The 24327-nt window shown below is 42.1% G+C and overlaps 1 protein-coding gene and 1 long non-coding RNA gene across 5 annotated transcripts in view; both read right to left on the bottom strand.

The window, feature by feature from the left end:
• Positions 1-4544: 4544 nt before the first annotated feature.
• MED13L (mediator complex subunit 13L) overlaps positions 4545-24327 on the bottom strand; it is a 252149-nt gene continuing 232366 nt past the window's right edge. For all 4 annotated transcript variants that reach the window (XM_045585405.1, XM_036449257.2, XM_036449260.2 and 1 more), the window contains 9 exons: positions 23645-23833; positions 20207-20457; positions 19875-20017; positions 16093-16251; positions 14349-14525; positions 12938-13095; positions 10176-10337; positions 8300-8412; positions 4545-7344 (listed from right to left, as the gene is read on the bottom strand). In XM_045585405.1, coding sequence (XP_045441361.1) covers positions 7212-7344; positions 8300-8412; positions 10176-10337; positions 12938-13095; positions 14349-14525; positions 16093-16251; positions 19875-20017; positions 20207-20457; positions 23645-23833 — 1485 coding nt within the window. In that variant the 3' untranslated portion in view covers positions 4545-7211. The remainder of the gene's footprint in view (positions 7345-8299; positions 8413-10175; positions 10338-12937; positions 13096-14348; positions 14526-16092; positions 16252-19874; positions 20018-20206; positions 20458-23644; positions 23834-24327) is intronic.
• LOC123652831 lies at positions 11961-12850 on the bottom strand. The gene is made up of 2 exons (XR_006742332.1): positions 12800-12850; positions 11961-12752 (listed from the first exon to the last, which is right to left on the bottom strand). It is a non-coding gene; the product is annotated as an uncharacterized LOC123652831 (long non-coding RNA).

Raw genomic sequence — 24327 nt, 5'->3', positions numbered from 1 at the left:
GTGCACGGATGGGGTCTGGCCAGCCTGGCCAAGGGGAGGGAACATGGACGGTTGGCCAGTCTGTCTGCTGTTTTAACTCCCGGTCGAGGGGACAATTTGCTTATTAGCCTTTTATTATATAGGATATACATTGAGTGATTAGATTATGATGTATTCACAGATCATAATAATCTGGCCACTCAGTGTATAGGATTAACTAGATAAAAATGTATGATGAAAATTAATTTCACCTGTTTTTAACTTTTTGAATGTGGCTACTTCATGGCTCACGTTGTATTTCTATTGGGCAGCCCTGACTAAGAAATAGAACACACCTTGTTCGGAAAGTTTCAGAGTGGTTTGCAAAAAGCAGTTACTGCCAGATGACACTGTAGTAAACACACACACACTATATATATATATGGAAAGACTTTAAATCCAGAGAGAACTTTCCCTTATTTGTTTTTTAAAGAAAGGACTAAGAGTCTAAAAAAAAAAAACTTAAACATCAAAATTCTCAGGATGCAACCAACTTTAACATAGTCCTAAACCAGCCATTTCTCATTGCTTTCGGGTCAGACTCCTCTGAGCACCTGACACACCAGGCCCTTCTCCCTGGAAAATGCTCAGAAAGCCTTTTGCGTAGACTCTGAGGAGGGCCACTGGGGTCCGGAAGCCCCCGGCTACCAATGCCTGATCATCTAAAGTGAAAATAAATGAACTAAGCAGGCAATTAAGATTCAAGGAAAATGAAACAAAACCTCAAGGAAACTGGGAAAAAGAACTGCCGGATACAGGCCAGGATAAAAACACCAGAACTGTTCAATCCGTGAAGTGTTTCTTTGGAAAAAATCAAACAAAACAGAGAACCAACCAACAAACTGCTAACAAAAGAAAACCTCGAGAAAAAAACGGCATAGGTGTTGTAAGAAATGAGGAAGACCATAGATTTCCAAAAACCACGGTTTCAGAATTCGGGGAACACATACTCTGCACAAAACCCAGAGCCATATGTTGGTAAAACAAAACCTCCCATGAAGAAAAATCTACATGACCCAATTCGACAAAATAGAAAATCTACATCAACAACCACAACATTCCTGTATTTTCTAAAAATAAAAAAATATGCATTTTCTGCTCTCTCCACGAGATGCGATAGATTTGCTGGCAAATTACTTCAGATTTTTGAGGTGCATTCTATTTTTTAATTAATTATTTTTTATTTATTTTTTTTGCATTCTATTCTTTCAATGGTCTGTGTTCAACAACTCAGGCCACTCTGGGCCCGGCGCATAGTCAGCTTAATATAACACCCCTGTCTTGTCAGGTGAACTCTCACCAGTCACAGAAAATGGCTGGGAGGTCCTTGGTTTATCTTGTGAAGCAAATGTGACATTGATCCCTAGAGCTAATAAGGGAGAGAACGTCCTAAGCCTTGCGGAGACATAAGTAGCAGGGCCTGGCCAGAGTGGCTCAGGGTTTTGGACATCCTCTGAGCACCAACAGGTTGCTGGTTCAACTCCCCGTCAGGGCACATGCTCGTGTTGCAGGTTCCAGCCCCACTCAAGGTAGCTTATGGAAGGCAACCAATCAATGCTTCTCCTTTTCTCTCAAGTGAGGATTCACAGATAACAACAGGGGGGAAATGGGTGTGTGCAGGTATAACTATGTAAACATTATCTCCTCACCAATTCAAAATCACATGCTCAAAATTATAAGGAAGCTGACAGGAAATTATTTAAGGGAATGCTGCAAGCAAGATCAACATGGAGCCCTCTCAGTGAACAAAGTAAGATTTAAGTAGGAGGAGCTCACTGTAAGTGCTCATTGAAAGCATTCGGGCTGAAATTAAGTAAGACGAGGACTAAACGGATTCTCCTTTCCCCTAGCACAGTGGTCGGCAAACTCATTAGTCAACAGAGCCAAATATCAACAGTACGACGATTAAACTTTCTTTTGAGAGCCAAATTTTTAAAACTTAAACTATATAGGTAGGTACATTGTTATTAACTTAATTCGGGTTCTCCTAAGCTCGCCTTTGTTAAAAACTCAAGGGGCCAAAGAGCCGCATGTAACTAGTGAGCTGCGGTTTGCCGACCACTGCTAGCAAACATTTGCTTGTGTTGGCCTCTGAGGCTGCACTTCATTCAGCAGGAAGATTGAACAAGCCTGACCTGTGAGCCAGGAGCGGGGAGGGCGAGCCTTCGCCCGCCGGCCTGTTCCGAGTACTGGGTCATTTTAAGCTCTCTCTGCGGCAGACTTGCTTGGGCGCCTATAAATGAACAAATGCCAGTTTTGGATATTAAGAGAAAACCTGTGCTTGTCTCACATCTGCTTGTTTACAAAAAAAAAAAAAAAAAAAAAAGGGAGCACGACCCAGGGTCTGCCTGCGCCTCCCCACACCTGCTAACTAATGCTCCTCGAGGAAACAGCCTTTTTTCTGGAGAAAAGTCAATCCGTTAGTCTGACCCAAGCTCTTTCCCGGGGACCCAGCTTGCTTCCTCCCCAAGCCTATTTCTCACCGGCCCCATGCCTGTGGCGCGCCGGCCAGCAGCAGTGTCACAGCATCTTCTCGGAGCCTGACCCGAGCATTCCAGGGGAAGCGGTGAGACTGATCGGTCTGGTTCCAGGCGGAGTGCGGCGCCCAGGGCAATGGTTACAACCACGAAATCGCCGTAATTACCGGGCACTACGGGATGTTCAATGACGCCTCATTAGGTATGGACGACATGAAATAATTAAAGTGACCTCTATGTCAAGGGGATATTAGCGAGCGAACCGTTTAACACCGAGAGAACTCGGTCATGGACCCTTAAGACCGGGCCTCGCCAGGGCTTCGGCGCGCAGAGATGGCGAGGTGAAGTCTCCTCTATAGAAGGGCTTGCTTGTCTGAGTGACCAGCAGCAGGGACAGCTTGCAGTACGCGGCTCACGCTTGGACAGTGCGTCCCTTCTACGAACTCTGCCTTTAAAAACTCCCATGGGCCAACTGCACTTGCTATGAAGGTCTTCACCGGCTCATGGAGGCCAGCAGGAACATGCCCGGCGCTGGCATCCTTGGGCAGTGGCTTGGGGTTTAGCAGAATCCGAGCAAGGCCAATGGCTAACGGCAATACGGTTCCTGAGGACCACGTCAGACTTGGCGGCATCCACTTTGCAGTGTTTAAATGCATTCCACACAATCTCCCCCACCTCAGAGTCGGTCGCTGTTGCCCAATGGGTACCACTGGCAGTGGATGCGAAAGCAGAATTCCTAGTCGGAATAAAACAGACATGCACCGATGGTTGGATAAAGACCCACGGATGCCCAGCGGAGCATGCACCTAACGGATGCTTGTGGAAACACCGCCCAGTGCTGACTTTCCAGGGTCGCCAAGGGTCACGGGGCTGACACAGGAGCAGGAAGCCTGCTGGATTCCCTTAGTGACGCACCGAGTTCTCTGATGCTTCTGGCACCGTGGAGAGGTGCCCGGTGAGGCAGAGACAATTTCCTCTTTGATTTGAATGGGGCCTCCCTCCTCTCAGCCTCCTCGCCGGCACAGCGGAGGCCAGCAGGGACAGCGCCTTGTGGCTGGCAAAGCTTTTCCCACGGCCCCATCTTCATCCCCGTTTGGGGACCAAACTGAAGCTGAGTGGTCTCAACAGCTTTAGCTCTAGACTCAGGCAACCTCAGCTTCAGAGCAATGTTCATTTCTAAACAGATGGGGGGAGGCCAACATTCTGATTCTGACTGTAAGCGCTCCCACGTCCTGGGCCCCTGGAGCGTGCGGCTCTCCCTCCTCGGTGGGCTCGCAGACAGTGCAGCGGCTCTCCTGCTGGGTGGTGTGGCCCACAGCACGGGGGTGTCACCAGCCGGTGGCCCGGGAACAGGAAGGGAGCTGTGCCTGCTATCTCTAAGGAACAGCAAGAAGAAACTGGCTGGGGCTGCCGAGAGAACGGTCGAATTATGGACTTGTAGTTTGTTCTAGGATTGACCACAGCCTAGAGTTAGGACACTGTTAAATGCAACCCACTCCCAACAGCTGAAGAATTAACCACCAAGGCTCCTATACAGTGGTGTGAGTGTGTGTATGTGTGTGTGTGTATGAGTGTATGAGTGTGTGTGTATGAGTGTATGTGTATGAGTGTGTGTATGAGTGTATGTGTATGAGTGTGTGTATGAGTGTGTGTATGAGTGTGTGTATGTGTGTGTGAGTGTGTGTGTGTGTGTGTGTATGAGTGTGTGTATGAGTGTGTGTGTGTGTATGAGTGTGTGTGTGTGTATGAGTGTATGAGTGTGTGTGTGTGAGTGTATGTGTATGAGTGTGTGTATGAGTGTGTGTATGTGTGTGTGAGTGTGTGTGTGTGTGTGCGCACTGAAACTTCCAAGCGTGAACTTGCCCTTGGAGAATGAGAACACAGTCTGGGAACAGCGCTGGGGGGGATGGGGGAGTAATGGGAGCGGTACACAACTACATCCAGGCTCCTCGCGAGGACTGTCCAGTCCGTAACAGACACCTTCTGGGGAGGTGTTGATCGTCCTTATTTCAAAGGCAGGATGGGAGGGGGGGAAAAAGCCACTCAAAGTCTCAGTAATTCAATAATTTATTCCTCTAAAAAAGTGTGTAAAAGTATATAGCTCTCATTCACAAGGTATATATGAATGACATTTAAAATGGAGGCCTTTTAGTATTGTTTCTTTTTATCAAAGTCTTTTAGTGTACTGTACCAGCGCTATACTGCAGGGTTTTTTTCAATGAACTTCACATATTTTTGTATTCTTTCAAATTGTTTGCTATATATAAAAGAAGCTCACTGCAAAATGCTTGAAGGAAAAGAGAAAAAAAAAAAATTCAGAACTTCCCAGAAATGTACAGCTTTTACATTTAAAAAAGGCTCTGAGATATACATACAGGCATGCTGGATACCCCCCTCCCGCCCGAGTCCCCTTTTTAGTTCAAACCATAGTAAGAGTTCTGATTTCTGCAGGATTGCCAAAATTAAAAATTAAAAAAAAAATAAAATAACTTCTCACTCTGTAGCAAATCCAGGGCTTGTACATTTCAGATTAATTCAGTAAAAAACTCACAAGTAAAATAATGCATATTTAAGGGAAATATTATACAGACTTTCACACAGAAGTACATAATAAGATTTTTTAAAATCTATTGCCATTCATTTATTTTTGCACAAAAACGTATAAATATGTCACCAGCTTTTCTTAACTTAAAAAACTTAAATAAAAGACACCAGATGAAATCTACCCTTTGCTGACTTTTTTTTTTTTTTAATTTTTGTAGAGTTTTTTTTGTTTGTTTTTTGTTTTTTTTTTTTCTTTTTCTTTTTTTGCTTAGAATTGGGTTTCTAGGGAAGAAAAGCCCCTGCATTAAAAACAGCCCATTTAAAAAAAAAAATTCAAAGTTCTGATGAATTCTGGAAAAAAAAGCAACCCCAAAGTGGTAAAAGATTACAAATAACTACTTTACAATTTGTCTTCTCACCAAGATAATTTTATACAAGTTTACAATCTTCATCATCTTATGCTCTTCAAAAGGCCTTGAGAATTTTTCCTTTCTGATTAAGAAAAAATAGCACTGCAATATTTTTAAAGTCAATTTTACACTGTACACATTAGATACAAATGGTTTTGATATATCAGATTTTTTTAAACCTATACATTGCGAAAGTCAAACCCCCCCCTCAATTGGTGGAACAGAGAACAAAATTATCCATTTACAAGTTATTTCTCTGCTTTCACATTCCCACCACACCACTTTTTTTTTTTTTAATATAATGTTTTAAACGTTAGATTATTTCAAGAAAAATACTTTTACAAAATCCTATTGTTATTACATTTTCCTTTCTGTCAACAACCAGGACATGGCAATCTCTTGGAAGAACGTTCGCAGTCTGCAGGTTCTCTGCGCAGACGGCTAGCGCCCCAGGTCTGGCCGCCTCGGGCCAGCCCCCACTCCGCCCGACAACACGCCGCCAGCGAGGGCTGGACGGCATCTCAGAGACAACCCTCTCGGGCCTGGAATGAGGAGTCATAAAACACTTCCATTAGCCACTAATGCTTTAAAAAGGCATTTTTTTTTTTTTTTTAAAAGTCCCACCACGAAGGCTCAACTTCAAGTACTAATTTAATGGTTAAGATGTAATATTTCTTTGAAATAATATTACTATGGTCCAGAAAAAATTCACCATATTTGTAACTGATTTTATGAGCAAACACTTTCCATTGCAGTATGTACATGAGTCCCCTTTGACCTAATGAGAGGAGAGACCTGGCTTTCAATAAGAATTCACTAGAAAATATATCCCCCTGGCGACTATATAAAACTAAGGGAGGGGCGTGCTCCATGGCTCTAGGTTGGGCTTGACTGCCTTCGGTACAAAGTGTCACCTTCACGGAACGCTGGCCGCTTTCACAAGGAACAGGCAGAATGCTCACCCAATTTGTTCTTAGCAAAGCCTGCTGCTGGGTGGCTGGAAAGCTATTTCTTTTTATGCACATCTCCCCAATCTGTTTCCACTCCTGCTCTGGTTCTTAGGACAGAGGTATGTAGTCAAAGAATCCTATGGTGGGTCTGAGTTGGGTTTCAGCTACTGTACCTGGTCCTCGCAAATTAGAAAGAAAAAAAAATTAAAAGTCACAAAAACCCTACGACAATACAATTTAAAATAAATAAACAGAATGAAGATGTCTCGCCTCCAGACTTCTGTATCTACGCACAGGTGTGGAGTGAGCCACAGCACTCGCCCTCGCGACGGGCGCACCAGGGAGAGAAGCCCACGGTGAGATCATGAACTTGAGCTGGTTCTCATTTGGAAGAAGTCCTAGAATATGGAGTTCAGGTAACCCACAGGCCAAACACCAACAACCAGAGGATTTCATCCAAAGGGCTGACCTACCCTTAGTTTAGACAGAGACTGAAACACAGGCTCTTGTGTGCAAAAGGATACCGTCTCTTCTGTTTCCTCCTAAAACCACCGCCAGCCGGGACTTCCCGGGAGCCAGGGGTCCGGCGCCCACGCCACAGCCCAGCTGGCGTCCTGCCGTGGACGTTTCCAGTCCGTGAGGAAGGGTCCGTGAGTCACTCTGAGAGGAGCACTGCGGAGACAGCCTGTGCCTGCGGAGTCACAGTGCAGCCTGTGCGTGGTCTCGGAAGTGGGCGGGCACCTGCAGAGGGCAGCAGCTCCGGGACCGAGGCTGCAGGAGAAGGAACCGAGCCGAGGACAAGTGCTATTCCATTAGAGTATATTCATGATGGCATTGTACAACTGAGTGAGCACCACAAAGTGGACGGGAAGGCAGGAGGTGCGGTCCTGGGTGGCCGGATTGCACGTGAGCCAGGACAGAGCGTTGTACTGCTCCAGAACAAACCTGCCGAGAGAAGACTTGGGTCAGGGTGGGAGGGGATAGGCAGGCAAGGGGATCACAAATGCTAGCATCCTCCCTGAACTGCCCCAGGCTCTACTGTGTTCCTGCCTTTCACGGCCCCTCTTCCTTCTCGACCTGCCAGTCTCAGAGGGCAGCCTCTGGCCACAAGGGAACTCACATATGCTGTAAGCATAAAAGGGCCCTGCTTTGTAAAGACTTGGCATTTAAAAAGCATGTAAAATAGCTCCTGAATATCTTTATACTAATTAAAAAATGCAGAGAGCTGAAATATTTTGAATATATTTTATGTTAATCCTAATATATTTTTCATATAATTGATGAATTTGCCACTAAAAGTAACCTCACTCATTTTTTAAAATTATTTAATGTGGCTACTAGAAAAGTTTTCATTAGCTATGTGGCCCACGAGGTGAGGGAAGCCTAAATCATCATGAGCCGGTTCTTGCTGAACTGTAATTCCCAAATCATTTAAGAATCCGAAAACATTAGAAAAAGCTTGTATATTTTCTCAACATACATGAAGAATGCTTATGGCCTCTTAAAATGCAAGAAACTTTGTACACGCTTCTGAGAGGCATTCCCAACTATGGAATTTTTGTTATAATTAACTGCACTTATAAAATTGATATGAGAGGCTAAAGATGTTTGCTTTAAGTTCCAGACTGCCTTCTAACTACCCGCCCTTCACTCTGACCTCTCTGTCACCATGAAACGCCTACGCTAAGCAGGCAGCAGTGCCAGCTGCACCTGCAGCCACTGTCCCACTTAACAAGCCGCAGCCCTGTCTGCCCTGCGGCCTGGCTCAGGCTGGCAACGTGTGCCACTGCACAAGGCAGCATCTCTTCCCCAAACCCCGCACCTCAGTGAAAGCCCTGGGAAAACCAAGAGCAAAGGAAATAACTTCAAATGTGCCGGTATTGCCTGGGGCTGCACCCACCTCAGAACATCAGATGTGGTTTTGGAGTCGAGAGGATGTGGAACCCACTGGGAGTTGCGGGTGGGAAGAAGTTCGTCCGTCTGTGCTACAGAGATGTGGTGATGCAGTGACGCCTGCGGAGGAGCAGAGACAGTGACCTTCCTGGGCTAGCTGGCCCTGGGCAGAGAGAGGGCCCGCCCAGGCCCACCAAAGGAGGTGCTCTTAAATCAGGGCATCTATGAGCCTGTGAGTTTTCAGATGCTGAATAACCCCAAGGTGAGCCCACACACCTCCATAACCTAACGTTGAAGATAAAAGCTGGCATTGTCAATGACTACATCATGTGTCCCTCGAGGTCTTATTCTACTGCCCCACTTGAATTTAAGTGGTCACTGGATTCAGTAGGTGCCAGCATGCTCCATTCACTATAAAGTTCCCCATCCATTTTTAACTTAATGGTTTTAACACAGTTTTATTTATTAAACAGCTAAGAAATATTATATATAAAGGAGAGGCAACAAAGTTGCTGGAACCTTTCTCTTTATTTTTCAATTTTTAGGTTAATGAATTGCTGCTCTGGCAGCTACAATAGGTGACTGGCTTTCCAGCACCATTATGAGCCCATGGACTTATTTCATCTGTGCCGCCATCATTCTTTCTGATGACCAAATGGTATCATCCCTGGGCAATGGAAACCCCCACCGGGTCCCTTTGATAGGACTCTAATGATCTTGGGCGGGTTCCTTGCTTTGAAGGATAACAAGGTGTCTCAGATCTGAAATCAGTCACCTCTTCAAAGAATTCTGGTTCTTTTGAATGACAAATGGTATTCAGGAACTATGGTCACGGCAACAGAGGTGTTTATTGCTAGGAAGTTGTCATTGCTCCTAAGACTTCCAGAAGACAGAGTTGAAATATGTATTTACATTTTTAGAGAGGAAACAATAAATGTAGGGTCATACTGACAATTTTCATTCAAAAATTAAGATTACATGAATTTTCATATAACTTCTTTGAATTCATAATAATATGTTAAAGTCATTAGGGAAAAAAATTCCTTCAATTATTTTTGGTTTTAACATTCTAGGGGTGTGTGTATGTGTGTGTGTGTGTGTGTGTGTGTGTGAGATACATTACTGCACAGTAATCTATACTCCACAGATAATTACATAAAAATACTTCTCAATTTGTTATGGACAACTAGTATTCCACTACTATAGTTTATTCAACCAGCCCCTACTGGTGGATATTTCAGCTGTTTCTAATCTTTCACATATATCATTTTTTGTTTTTGCCAAAGTTTCTTTTGAATAGATTTCTAGAATTGGGACTGCAGCATCAAAAGAGAAATGTGTAGGTCATAGAATCTGGCTTCTCCCACAGCCTAGCAACAGAGTTCTGTTGTCAAACCTTGGGGTTTTTGCCAGCCTGTGGCTGAGAAATGGATTTCTTTCCAGTTTCCTTCATCCAAACTGGAAGTGGAATTTCTTTTGTATTTAACCTTTGATGAATGCAGACAGCCCATGGCAGGGAGGAAGGACAGCTAGCTGTCATGTCCATGCAGGCCAACTTCACTGACAACAGCGCAATGGGAACCGGGAGAAAGATACGATACAGACTCCGTGTCCATCCTAGAGGTGCCCTATGGGCCCCAGTGAGTCCCTCCTTGGGTTAATGTAATTCATTTCTTTGTGACATGGTTTTGGGTTCATCGCCTAAATCCTACTCTCCACTTATAACTGTAACTGAAATATCCTCAGAGTGCAAGTAGAATGTGAGAGAAACGGGGAACAGAATAAGATCATGGTGACAGAAATTTCTAACCAAAATTGAACTTCAGCAAAAGTTACTCATCCCATCGCCTCCCCCCAAACTTCAAACCTGATACCAAACCAACCTTTAGGAAGAGGGGACACTGGTTCTGAGCCTGGGGACACGATGACCAGAACCACTGGGGCAGGTTCTCCGCTTTGGCAGTTGACACGAAGTAGCCCAGGGCCAGCGGCTGCTGCTTCAGCTCCTCCGGAGCCTCTCGGGAAAGAAGGCGCTCGCCCTGGCTCTGCAGAACAAGCCCCCGCAGGTCAGCACTTGTCACCATCACTCTTAGAGTCAACTTAAACAGCACACTGAGATATCATTGACATAACACTTAGATGAGCTTCGGGTGTATCATGTCATAATTCATATTTGGGTATTTATATCTATTGCAAAGTGATCACACAGTAAGTGGTTGACATCCATCACCACACATAGTTACAAAACATTTTTCTTCTGATGAGAAGGCTTCAGATCTACTTTCTTAGCAACTTTCAAACATGTGACCCTATTAATTCCTAGTCACCATGCTGTGCATATGTCCCGTGACTGATTTGTTTTGTAACTGGAAGCTTGTACCTTTGACCACCTTCACCCTTTTTATCAGATCACCCTGCACACTGTGGGGAGCAATCCCCTTTCTGGCAGCATCGCACCCCCAAATGCCAGCTAACTGAGCAAGGCCAACAGGGGAGGCACTGTCTGCTGCACACAGGTATCTGAGGGAAAGTACTGCTTTGGCAGAAGGTACCAGCGAAACCAATGACATCAGTCAATTAAGTGCAAATTTTTTTTCTTTGGTTTCTTGTCTGCAGAATGTTAACTGTTGCGTGGCATTACTAGGTATCAAACAAGAACTGCAGAGAGCAAATCTCTGACAGGTAAAGGTATCTACTCTCATGTGCCAGAAGCCAACCTCAAATACAGAGTGCACCTGGCCATCTGCTGTCAAGGACACTGCCAGGACACGCAGCCCTTCCCCACTGCCTGCAGGGCGGGACACCGCCGACCTGCCAGCGGGGTGAGCCGCTGCTGGAGAAGCCTGTGTGAATGTCAGCAGACCTTTCCTGACAGTAAGAGACTCCTGTGCATTTCTGAAATTGGCATTTCCTCACCTTTGATTCTTTCAGCTAGCTTCAAGAGATGGAAATACTAGTATAGTTTTCATGTAAGCAATAATAAGTAATCTGTTTTCACGAGCCTTCTGTTTCAAAAGGGAAAAATTCCCAACTACTAAACCAAGTTGTATTATATCTGAGATGGTTAAAGATAAAAACTTACTACAATCTTGAACAAATTCTTTCCCCTGTTGTAATGTCTTAACTGGGTATCGAAGAATTTTAATGGCTCAGAAAGAGGAAATGCTAAACACCTCTCAGGGGTCACTGGCTATAGGTGCTATGGACTGGGAAAGGCCACCTGACCAGCTAGCTTCAAAGCAGTGCAGTTTACCTGTGGCTTTCAGTGAAAGGCTTTATTTAGGGTTGGGGGCTCCAACAGAGAGAGAAATACAGCACACCTGCTTCTTCTAAAACTAACAACACAATTCAATCACCAACGCTAATATATAAACTGAATGACAACTATCAGTAGTGGAGGCAGTGCTATCATCTCCATTTCACAGATAAGGTAATTAAGGCTGAGAAGGTAAAAGGAGCTTGCGCAGAGCCGCAGAGCTAGTCAGCCACAGACCTGTCACTCAGAGCTACATTTATCCATTTTCAGGGCATGCATTCTTGGCTGATGATATGCTTGACTTGCCTCTAGAATTCACAGTAATCCTACATTTAAACTATGCAGTGTAAAATTTGTGTTCCTATCACAAAAATCTCCAGGAAACTATCATTAGCTGGGAAATGACTTTCTGGGGAAATAAAGACATTTAGACTCTCTCCTTCCAGGAGGAGGTGGGGGCAGGCAGTCTCATGAGGGCAGCCATGGAGTGGACTTCCCTGGTTTCACTGCGCTGTGACTTAGGTTTCAATTCTTCTTTCTCTTGGTTAAACTCAGGGCTGGCGATAAAAGTGCCACCTGACAGAAACCTAAGTCCTCTCATACACCTTTGGGTCTAAATGAGTTGAGCAGGGTTGCTTACTATACTTGTCCAGTGTAATATATTAGACATAGCAGTTCTTCTGTGTCTTAACCCCTCAGTCTCTTAATATCTACTTTAAGTAAAAGTACAATACGGTGATAAAGCGTGAGTCCTCAAGCATTTAAACAAAGCATGAGTAATGACCGAGCCTTTGACTCTACAATCCATATCCCTATGACATTTAAAGATGAAAGTGCTTGTAAGCTCTGTTTTTTCCTTAACCCTCTAGCATCAACCTGAGCACTTCTCCAAAGGCAGCCTCCTGCGGGCTGGCTGCAGAGATGGGACCACATGCCACGGCACTGACACAGGAGTCAGGCTCCTTTCAGAATAATTACCCATAAACACTGTGCTCTTCCGTTAACATGGTTACTTTGCATTTAAATAAGCAGGACTATTGACCTAGCCTTTAAAAAAAACCCTCTCTGGGCAAAAATTAAAAATAACTGGGAAGCAGCAAGTAACCAAAACTAACTTTTGTTAAGAAAACAGTGATTGCACACAATCCTTCCGGCATTAATAAGACTACTCTTCTGAAAACTATTTATCAGGAATAATATACTTCTTTCAAATTCCCGCTTTTAATCGAAATGGAACAACTACAGCATCACTTTCCCATTTATTTTTCTTGTACCAAGGACCAAGACCAGTGAGAAGGAAGGTGCCTGGAGTAAAAAGTTGGCCATGCCTCTAGGCTATGTTCCGCAGACTGAGATGGTTTTACACAGCCCGCTTCCCAGCATCCTTACCCGGCTGTGCTGGAAGTGAGACCCCACGCCGATTCCAGAAGGAGAGCCGGGGGAAGGGACAGGGGAGGAGTTGGGGGAGGAATGGAGGTTCCCAGTAATTAATATGCCAATGTCATTGTCCATATCATCTGGGAATGGTAGGTCAACAAACATGTCATCTAGAGGAAAGGGAGAAAAAAAAAAGCACAAAAATTTAGAATATGATCCACATCCCCAATTAAACAATACACTCTTTTGGGGAAGCTATGATTATTACAGGCAGGTGCTGTAAACAAATTAGTAAGATTTAATGTGTGTGTACTGAGTGCAAGGTGCTGCAAATTATTCTTTTACTTTGCACCCTCTCTGTGATATCCTAATGTGAGTATTAATTGAATGAAGAAATAAAGAACATAAAATAAAACTCCACATTCTGTATAGACTCCAAAAGCACATAAAAAGGTTGCAAAACAACTAAAGAAGCAATTTAATTTTTAAACAAAGTAAACATTGACACCACCTAAGAAAACAACAGACTCCATCTATGCAGCCCATTAGCCTCTAAATCCTAAGGCTGAATGAATGCATGTTAATAGGTGTGAACTCACCCTGAAACTGGAGGCCTATTCCACAAGCAGATCAAAGCACACACTTTCATTAAGAAATCCTCTCCCATATTATAAAAGTAAGATACTCTCACAGCAGAAAATTTGGAAAGAAAAGTACAAAGAGGAAAACCACCGCCCATAGCCCAATCACCGTGAACACTGGTGCTATGATTCTCTTTCTCCTCTTTTGTTATCGCATTGTGCTCACACTACATATGGTATATAGGGTCCATATATAGTGTGGTGTCCTTTTACCTTCCCCCTTTAACAGGAGTAAATGCTGGTAGCTGTAAAAAACTCTTTAAGAAAAATGAAAATAGCTGCATAATATTGAGCATTTATAGTTATAAATAACCATTTCTTAATGAATGCCTTAATATATTGAATAAAAAAAAACCCTATTAAGAATAATCAAGTAAAAAGTTGTTTTTGAGCAAATCCTACTCACAGTGATTAGCTAAAGGCAGTTGCTACCATCACATTGCCTAGTAGTCTTCCTACTTTCAATTCAGATCAAGAAATATTTATTGAAAGAGTAACACCCACATACAGTACGCTACCAAGCAGATACTACTTTTGGTCTTTCATGAAAAACAAGAGGAAGTGAATTCCTCAAAAGAGGAAAGTATTTATTTGGTATTGGTAACAGAGCAGACCAATTAAATCTCAAAAACCAAACAGATTCTCCAACTTTCATAAGCCACTCTTCATACTTCATGTGTTATCACAACACAGACCTGCCTACAGCAGGCCCCTGACTCCACACTCTGGCTCTGTCTCTGGTGGAAGAAGCCGAGTTCTAGGCAAACATGGTCCCCACTCACCATTGTTGGGGCTAAACCCATCTTCATTGGGATAGTTGGCTGGAGCCACTTGGATGGTTGAAGATGTCGGGAATACCAAGATGTGTGTACAAGAAGCATCTTGAGGGGTGTTAAGCTGAGATGACTGCATGTTTAATGCAGTACTTCGGCCAAAAACAGAGCCCATTGTGACAGCATCTTAAAAAAAAAAAAAGTATTAATTCCTTTTGTGCAGGAGTGAACAACTCCAGAAAGGACGTGTTTATGAGGACCTGAGCTGGAAAGGTAGGAGCCATGATGAACACACATTTAAAGTTGAGCCCAAGTGTTTAAATATCTTTAAGAAACTGACTCAGAGCATATAGATACAATAACTAAAGCCTCATTTCATATTGGAAAGGTTAAGATAAAATTGGACTGAGTCTACCAAATATGTTTTAATTATTTATATAAGACGTATTTATAAAAATTAATCTCCCACGTCCCTTCCTCCTGTGGTTGCTCACAAATTGTAAAGTACTATTTTCCTAAATGATACAATTCTGTAGAAATGGTACCATTTAACTAATAATTATTATAACTAACACTTATTAAATGTTTACTACATCCCAGATTCTGTGCTACATTATTCATTCATGTCACCTCATTCAATCATCATGGCCACCTCAAGGTAAGAACTATTATCCCCATTTTGTGATGAGGACAGAGCACAAATAAAGTTTTGTAATCTGCTCAAGTGGTGCAGGCAACAATCAATCTAAGGTCTACCGAGCAGGCCCCTGTAGGCCACCTGTCTCACACCCAATACTATTTACCTTTACAGGGAGTGAGAGGAAAGGGTCTCCCATTTATTGAAAAAAATACCTGGGTGGTAAAAACAGTTTTAAAAGTATAAAATTGCTTTGCCATAAAATTATAATAGCTTAATTGCTAATTTGTTAAAACAACAACAACAACACACACACACACACACACACACACAAAAAACCCTCAAAAACACTCTAGCCTGGCCATTGTGGCTCAGTGGTTGATTGTCGACCTATGAACCAGGAGGTCACTGGTTCGATTTCCGGTCAGGGTACATGCCCAGGTTGTAGGCACGATCCCCAGTAGGGGGTGTGCAGGAGGCAGCCAGTCAATTATTCTCAGCATTGATGTTTCTATCTCTCTCTCCATCTCCCTTCCTCTCTGAAATCAATAAAAATATATTTTTAAAAAACATACCAAAAACACTCTGTGGCCACAATGTTTTGGCTATCCACGTACTGGTACTTGCTGAGAATTTACTGTGGTCCAGGCACTAAACTAAATGTTTTACCCGTATGTGCCTCAACATTCATCCTCAACTTTGTGAGAGAGACGGTGAGTATGCTCTCTCGAGGCTGCTTAGAGAGTCTGTCAAACACCTATCTCCAAAAGGATATTCAAATACGTATCATGCTGGTGTCCGTTAACCACTTTTGGAGGGTGAGCCTGGCAACCTGGCAACCAACTGGGGCAGGCAGCAGAAACCAGCCATGGCTCTAAGGCCTCTCAGTCATAGCCAGAGTGCAGGCTCTCTCCAAGGGGTGGACAACAAAGGTGAGAAAATCACAAACTACATCCCTGGGAAGAGACCAAGTGGTTTCCATTTTTGAACCTTAAGTACAATTTCCTCTTATAAAAATTAACAATACAGATACATTCTACACTTGTCTATGAACTAAAGTTTGAGGTACGAACTGATGTGATGCGTCATTAATTAAACTGACAAGAAGAGCTTTACCTGGCATCACTACAAAGGACCCCTGGGGCTCCATGGCAACCAGGCAGGCACTAAGGATAGAAGGAGAGTCTGTGGCAGAGATTCCACACATCCGGCACATGTCCTTGAGCCGTTTACTGATTGTCTGCAGTGAACATTCTCCAAGGAGGATACTCCAATCTGAAACCAAGTAGCACAGTTATTAGTATAAGCAGTCTGTAGGAATTCATGTTGCTGTGAGGTTTGCGTGTTTTACCAGTTTTGCCTGGTAAGTGAATTTCCAGGATTGGGCCTTCTGGGAAAGTAGCTTCCCACAGGTTCCTCTCCTTGCTACAAAGAACATGTTGCTTGACCTTTATGACACTTCATTAACAAAGAAACAAAGGCCCACTATTCTGCAGACTGCAGCGCCGACTGAAATGGCCTGTGAGCCTCCAGCACAGACCCAGGTCAGTTTACACCCTTCAGAAGCTCTCTGGTGAGGCCACCAGTCTGTTCTATCCCTCCTCCTCCTCCCCCTCCTCCTCCAGGTCTGGCTCTTTCACAGCCCCTAGCAGCACTGTCTTCACAGGTGAGGACCATTAGGATAACCAGTTTTGTTTACCACTTGCTGTAGGCTGGCTGTTTCTATGCAAGGCGAAAGGCAAGCAGCAGCAGCAGCAGGGGGAACCTTTCTCAGAAAGCCCCAAAGCGCTAACAAACAATGGGTGTGAGGGAAGTGCTCCAAATGAAGCTGCAATAATTACGCTGATTAAAAGTTGGCACAAATTTTCTTTCTAATACTTGTGTATTGCCCCCAAACAAATGGCATGATGTCGTCTCAGAGAGCTATTATGGGTTATGTTAACTCTGGGAAATAAAAAGTACATGGTCACACGCCTGCCGCCAAGTCACATGCCACTGATGACATGCCACTCCTGCAGGCTTCTCTAGCTCTACATGTTTTCAAACAAGCAGTTCTTTCCTGAAAGAGGAGGTGAAAGGAAAAGTTTTCCTATTTCATATTCCTAATGAGCCTCAAACTGAAGTGGCTGAAAAAAAAGTGGCCAGGAACACAAAGCAGTATTTTTTAAAACCACAGAAAAATAAAGTAGATTAAGGTTTGTATTTAAAAATCAAGTAAGAAGAAAAGGTGGTATAAGGATTTCTATCACAAACACACTGGTGATAAAGAACGAAAGTTCACCAAGCTGGCTGACATCTACAGGTTCCAGCTGACTCTGCCCACAGAAACGATGCGTGCAGGCCTCTGGTCCCTGAAGGAAGGACCCATAAGGCAGTGATTTCCTGTGTGCTGGGCTCTTCTCTGTGTCTTCATTCCTTGAAAACACATTTTCTCTTGGTCACACTTACACCCTTCCCTCTCAGAGGCAAGAGGAGTGTGCCTTCTAACAAATCACACAGGGCAGGCAATGGCCTAATAATTCCACAAAACACTAAGTGACTAGGCTACGTCTGGATCCCCTCTTCTTCTCTATTACATTCTAACTTTCCCCTAGGATTAAGAGTAGCTCAAAACCTTTAAGAAATAAGATTGACTAAAAGGCAGACTAGAAGAGAAGATAGGAATTCTGACAGAAATAAAATGACGAACCCCCTAATGTAATAGGCCTCCAGGCTACTGATATCAGATTCATTATAAGTATGATAGTCTTTAAAAAATGAAAATGGTACTATCTTCTATTAGTCTGCAATGTAATTTATTACTAAAACAATGTATGTACAATGGGTTCCTAAGAGAACTCATTTAATACATATTATATATTTGTATAATTGCTGTTATACCCTAATAACACACTCAGGCACTTGCTACAATGCAAGTTATACCTGTATCACTTATTTGCGAAATCCCTGAAATAAAATGTTTCATAAATAAATAATATGTGCACCCTAGTGCAAGTGTTAACAAACCATGGTCCCAATGCCAATTCCTGCCCAAGCTTTTGTAAATAAAGTTTTATTGGAACACAACCTTGCCTATTTACTAAGGTGTTGTCTGTGGCTGCTCTGAAGTTACAATGGCAGAGTTGAGTAGTTGTAACAGTGACCAGCTAGCTTGTAAAATACAAAATATTTACTATCTGGCCCTTTCTAAAGAAAGTTTGCTTTTCTGCTCTAATAGACTTGCAAGCACAAAACCACCTGTTTTTTGCTTTTGTGCCAACCTTAGAAAGAAACCACTTCCATCTCTATGCATACATTGAACTTTTTATAAATGTGTCATTAATTAGTAAGACTTTTAAATGAAATCTAGGCTTTTAAAACTGCACAAGTAGCTGCACTAGTTTAGTAAATGAGCTGGGCTTAAGGCCTGGCAAGACAGCTGCTAGTGATCAACTGTGTTATGTTAGTTACTTTCAGTACTTTGTGACTGTTATATTTGCAAGAAATAATAAGCAGTTGGTATCGTAATATATAAAAACCCTGGGTTGTTAACGACTGAGGCTCAACCAACCAGAAGTCAGTCTCAGTACCCAGCACTGACTGCTGAAGGGGCTGCGAATCAGGGCCAGAGAGAGGCCTGAAGAGAGAAACAGGGACTGATCCATTGCTTCTGAAGCAGCTTTTGATCCACACTTGCCCCTCTTTCTCTCCCAGTCTGGTCAGCAGCCATGCCTCCATTTGGGGCTGCTGATTAGCCCCACCTTTCTGATCAGGCCCCATTGATAGGCCCAGAGACACTGTCTGGCATAGGAACCGACCAATCATAACCAAATGTGGGTGAAGAACCAATGGTTGCCTAGAAGGCAGAGCTTTTAATGCTGACTAGAATAGAAACTGACCGATCAGAACCAAATCTGGGTGCTGTGGGGAGCCAATGGCTGCCTAAGAGGCAGAGCTTTTGATGCTGACTGGCATTGAAAATGACCAATCAGAACCAAATTGGCCAGCAAGGGAGGGCAGTTGGGGGCAAGATCAGGCAAGCAGAGGAGGGCAGTTGGGGGCAACCAAACTGGCAGGGGAGAGCCGTTAAGGGTGACCAGGCTGGCAGGCAGAGACAGTTAGGGGCGATTGAGCAGGCAGGCAGGTGAGCAGTTAGGAGCCAGTGCTCCCACATATTGCGAGAGAGATGTCTGACTGCTGGTTTAGGCCTGATCCTCAGGTTTAAACTGGCAGTCAGACATCCCCCAAGGGGTCCCCAATTGGAGAGGGTGCAGGGTGGGCTGAGGGAACCCGCCCCCTACATGCACCAATTTCCAGCATCGGTCATCTAGAGTGAGTGAGTGAGTGTGTGTGTGTGTGTGTGTGTGTGTGTGTTCAACTTCTAGACTGAAGAATATCAGACAGTGGCAAGGTGAATAAAGACCATTCCAATTTACAACTACTAATCCTTGTAAATCAGGATTATCTTGCTATTGTGCCGCCAAAGCAAAATCTAGAAATACCAAACTTGTCACTGTCAACCATCAAAACAAAGAACAAAAAAACCTGAAGGCTGTTCTTATATATGATTTCTTCATCATTAATAACCTCTGACATAAAATCTGTGTTAACACTGACTTGTACTTTTCTTTGAATCAATATAGAAGAAAAAAACCCAACATACATTAGAAAGTCTAATATACTGAGTATGCTTTTTATATTAAAACATTCTGTTTTACACAGTGTGGTTCACTAAGATTTCCTTTGATTGAGTACATGATTTTGTTACCAATGGAAAGTTTAAAAACCACTGGTTTCTTGTACACTTAAACGAACATGAAAATAACTGCTTTATTCTTACTACCAATTGTATAATGTTCCCCCTCAGCTCAGCCCTTTTCCTTTGTTTCTTGTACATATTGCCTTCAAGAACTTCTCACCTTTAAGCTCCCCGTGGCCAAGACGCCCGAGCCGCCCAATAACAACTCTCCAGGGTAGAGAGGTCATTTGGACAATACCTATGCACCATTCCCATAACTTTTGTAGTCCAATTTTACGTGCAGATACTTTACTCTTCCGTGATCTAAAAAAGAAAAAAATGGGGAAAAGGTCCCCAAATGAATCAAAGTTATCACTCGGACAAAACCAACAGGATTCCAAAGAACCCACCCACACGGTACCCAATGCATTTAGAAAGAGAAATGAGAAAGATTTATATCTCAAAAAGGCACAGCATCAATTTACATGCACCACAAACACCAAGGTCGCTCACCTGTTTGGTAAAGCAATATTTACAATGCAGGTTTCTAGCAACTCCCCATGGAGGTCAGTGCAGGAAGCCAAAAGCCAGCGCTGGTCGTGAGACAAACAATAGCCCACAAAGAGCACATTGTATTTCTGGCTCGCTTCACCAAGTATCTCTCCCAGCTCTGTCTGCTTGTCTTTGTTTGGGGCTTCTGTCTGCTTGTTTTTGATTGGGGCCAATATAAAAGGAGGGGAGTAAAGCTGGATGGGGCTAGGCCGCTGAAATAAAAATCAAAATCAATATCAACACAAAGCCACTCAACTTCATGTTTACAACACAATCCAGAGCAGCATTGAATGAAACCAAGAGGGAATAATGGTAACAGATTGCCCCCTACCAATACCATATATATAAATAGCAATGATAACACAAGCACCAAAAAGACTGTTTAAGTGATAGAAGCTAGGGCATCCTACCAAACCAATATTTCCTTATTAAAAGAAATTACTATTTTAGAAAGTAAACTGGCCCAATTTCATTAGTCATTAGAAAAGTAGAAATTAAAACCATAATGAGACACCACCACAAACCCACCAGAATGTCTGAAATAAAAAAGACTGACAACACCAAGTATTGTTCACAATAGTGTTAATCATATTAGCTACAAACAGAAAATGACCTAAATACCCATCAATAGTACTACCCTGTTTCCCCAAAAATAAGACAGTGTCTTATATTAATTTTTTCCCCCCAAAGTTGCGCTAGGTCTTATTTTCAGGGGAAGTCTTATCTTTCTATGCGCTAGGTCTTATTTTCGGAGGATGTCTTATTTTCGGGGAAATATGGTAGTAAGATGGATGATACACTGTGATATAGTCGCTCAACCAAAATATAAGACAGCAAAGGAAATAAAAAAAACTACCACTAAAGGCAACAAAAAAGGATGAACCTCAACACTGAATAAAAGCCAGACACAAAAGGTTATAAATTATATGATTCAATTTATATAAAAGTCAAAAAACAGACAAAACTATGTTGCTGTAAGTCAGAATAGTGATACTTCTGGACTGACCAGAAGGGAGAGCTTTTGGGGTGCTTGTTACATGGTATTTTTACTTAGTAAAATTCATTAAGCAGTACACCTAGGATTACTTTTCAGTTTGTATAATATTCGTGTGTGTATGTAAATTAAGAAATCAAAGCAACAGCTGTTACCTAAGACAAACATTATCGATAAACTGTGACAAAATTTAATCATCAACTTTTCAATATTTAATAAACAACATCTATGCTATGACATGGATAAACCTCAAATATTATGCTAAATGAAAAAAGCCAGACATAAAAGATAATACATTGTATGAATCCATTTACATAAAATGTCCAGAACAGGCAATCCATAGAGACAGAAAGTAGATCAGTTGTTGCCAGGAGCTGGAGGAAGGCAAGATGAGGAGTGACTGCTAATAGGTATAAAGTTTCTTTCCGGATTGATGAAATGTTCTAAAGTTAGGCAGTGATGATAGCTGCAAACTCTGTGAATAAACTAAAAATCACTGACCAATGTGATTTTTATAATATGTGAATTATGTTTCAATAATTAAAAAAAAAAAAAAAAAAAAAAAAAGAGTTCAGTCAAGGCTGCCTGAAAAGTTTTGTATGAAACAACAGGTTAAGTGTCAAATATATGAGATGCAATCAAAAAGAAAAATAAATATCTGAGATGCAATAGACAGCTTGTGATAAGACGCTAGGTAACACATTCTTCCTAGACTCTGTTTTTAAGACGCTGGATGTTCTATGAAAAACAAAAGTGAAACTAGTTTAAGATTTCTTCTAAAACTTGCTTGGTAAATTCTAAGATACAGTTTCCTTATGTGGCAACGTGCTTGCATGAGGCTGTACCACTGTGGAGAGTTACTTTCCAGAAGCAGGGGCCTGGTGGTTTGGTTCCCCACCCACTGCACCCTCATCACCTAGTACAGCAGACACTCGGCTTTGTTTAATGAATGAAAGGTGGTATTCTAGACTGAGGGAGAGGCAGCATTTGGCAATTCATCATTACTGCAATGCAAGTAAAAATGTACAAACATAAATAACTATTCATAACGTTTGGTTCTTTTCTTTTTAATAAAATCAAGTGATTTATTTCTCTCTTCCTGTTTCAAAGCAAAAAGGAAAAAAGCACATTTTTTTCACTCATTTTCCTCTAAGTCACACTTTATCTCATGATGGTGCTCTGCCACAATATTATAATATTTACTAATGTTACACTATGCCCTGGATTATCCTTTACTCTTCTCTATGAAAATACAGAACACTATTAATTACCATTTGAGGTTGTGTTAAGTTCTTATTAAAAAGCATAAGAAATGACAGCATCTGAACTGTGAAATAACCACAAGCAGTAAAAAATTAAGTTTATAAAGAAAAGCAGTAACTCATAATTTCTGAGACAAAATAAGAAATAGGAAAAAACAAACAAACACCTGATTTATTTAATTTCAGAAAAGCTAGTAAGAGAAAAATAGATGAATTGCTCACAAAAATAAAGATTCAAACTCAAAAGAATAAAACTGCCAAATATAGAAAATGTATATAATCCAGAAAGAATGTATGTTGTCAGCCAAGCAGCTTCCTCTCCTGGGACCACGCTGAAAAAAATGGGGAAAAGGTCCCCAAGTGACAACAAATGTAGTATGACCTCGAGTTGCATCACTTTTCCATTTCTAAGTTTTTACTTCTTGAAGGGAAAGCATTTTATACGGTTTTCAAAAAGAACCTAAAACACAAAACACTCTTTCATTACCAACTAAAATCAGCAGTTTTGTTGGCTTTTACTAATGGGTAATCTTCCTGCAATAAATTTGTGCAAACTGCATTCTGAAGGCTAAACTTTGCTCTGTGCGTCTACCTTTAGTGTAAGGAGATTAGAGAAACAAAAGAAGTGTACAACTTTGTTTAAAAAAGTTTGGTCTTGGTGTTTTGGAATCCCCATGAGGTGCCTATCTGTGGGAAGTAGGTTACTAAGGTAGAGAGAAAACGCATTCATTTGTATACAGAAGCCTGAGACAGAAGAGAAGAAAGCAGCCCCCGTAAGAATGTGCATCAGAAAACGAGGGGCCCTTATGAAAAGAACACCCACACAACTTCTGATCAAGAGAGAACTGGAAAAGGTAGAAAGTCAGTAACTGAAGACACAGATTCAGATAAAAAAATAAAGAAAGAACAAGATAAATATAGGAGAGGTGAACATAAGTAACAGTAATAAACATATTGTTGCCTTAGGCCCTAGATCAAAAAATAGCAAGAGTCTGCTTGCCTTTCTCAAAAAATCTTACAAGTTCAGAGGAGTATCTCTTCTATTTGACTTAAGGATTTAACTCCCATTCTTAAATAAAGGAGGAACAATCCAGCTCCCGACTCCCCTGGCTTTCTGCAGAGGTCTGCCCTGCTACTACCCACCTCCGGGTTCTTGAGAGTCATCTCAATGCTGGCGGCAGGCCCGAACCCTGTGAGGGACTTAATGTGGATCTGTGTAGGCAGAGGTCGCCTGCACTGGCAGTACACTGAAAATGCCATGGACTTCAAGTATTGAATGTAGAAAACTTGTTCATCCTTCATTGTCTGCAGCATGGACTGGCAAGGCACAATCTACAGACACAAACACAAATAAAACTAGAAACTGAGATCAAACATGCTAACAAGAAAGTTGAAAATGAAATGGCAGGAATTCTTTACTTGAATGGGGAAGATAATTTTAGTTATAAAATAAATGAATGCCAAACATCATATAATTCAATCTTAATTCCTTCCAGTGACATAAAATCCTGTATTCCAAACGCACACCAGCAATTTAAGAAGAGGTGCCATTGGTCAAGTTACACTGTCACTTAGAAATAACCCTGTTCCTATTTTAGGGGTAAATTCTTAATGTTCTGTATCTATGTTCCCCAATTTTAGAACTTGTTTTTTAATAGATTTATCATTTATATATAGACATAGTGTGCATAGCATCTTTGGTATTATTGTCTGGTCATTTGAGAGACAAATGTCAAAACAATAAAAAACTATTAACTATCTATCCTGGTAACTTTAACTTTGACCTTTTAATTCTATAAGATAACTTTAAAGTAACAGTAAAACAA

Source organism: Pipistrellus kuhlii, unplaced genomic scaffold, assembly GCF_014108245.1.
Source record: "Pipistrellus kuhlii isolate mPipKuh1 unplaced genomic scaffold, mPipKuh1.p scaffold_m20_p_20, whole genome shotgun sequence".
Classification (NCBI taxonomy): domain Eukaryota; kingdom Metazoa; phylum Chordata; class Mammalia; order Chiroptera; family Vespertilionidae; genus Pipistrellus; species Pipistrellus kuhlii.
Note: the sequence above shows the minus strand (reverse complement) of the source record. Positions and strands in the feature narration are given on the sequence as shown.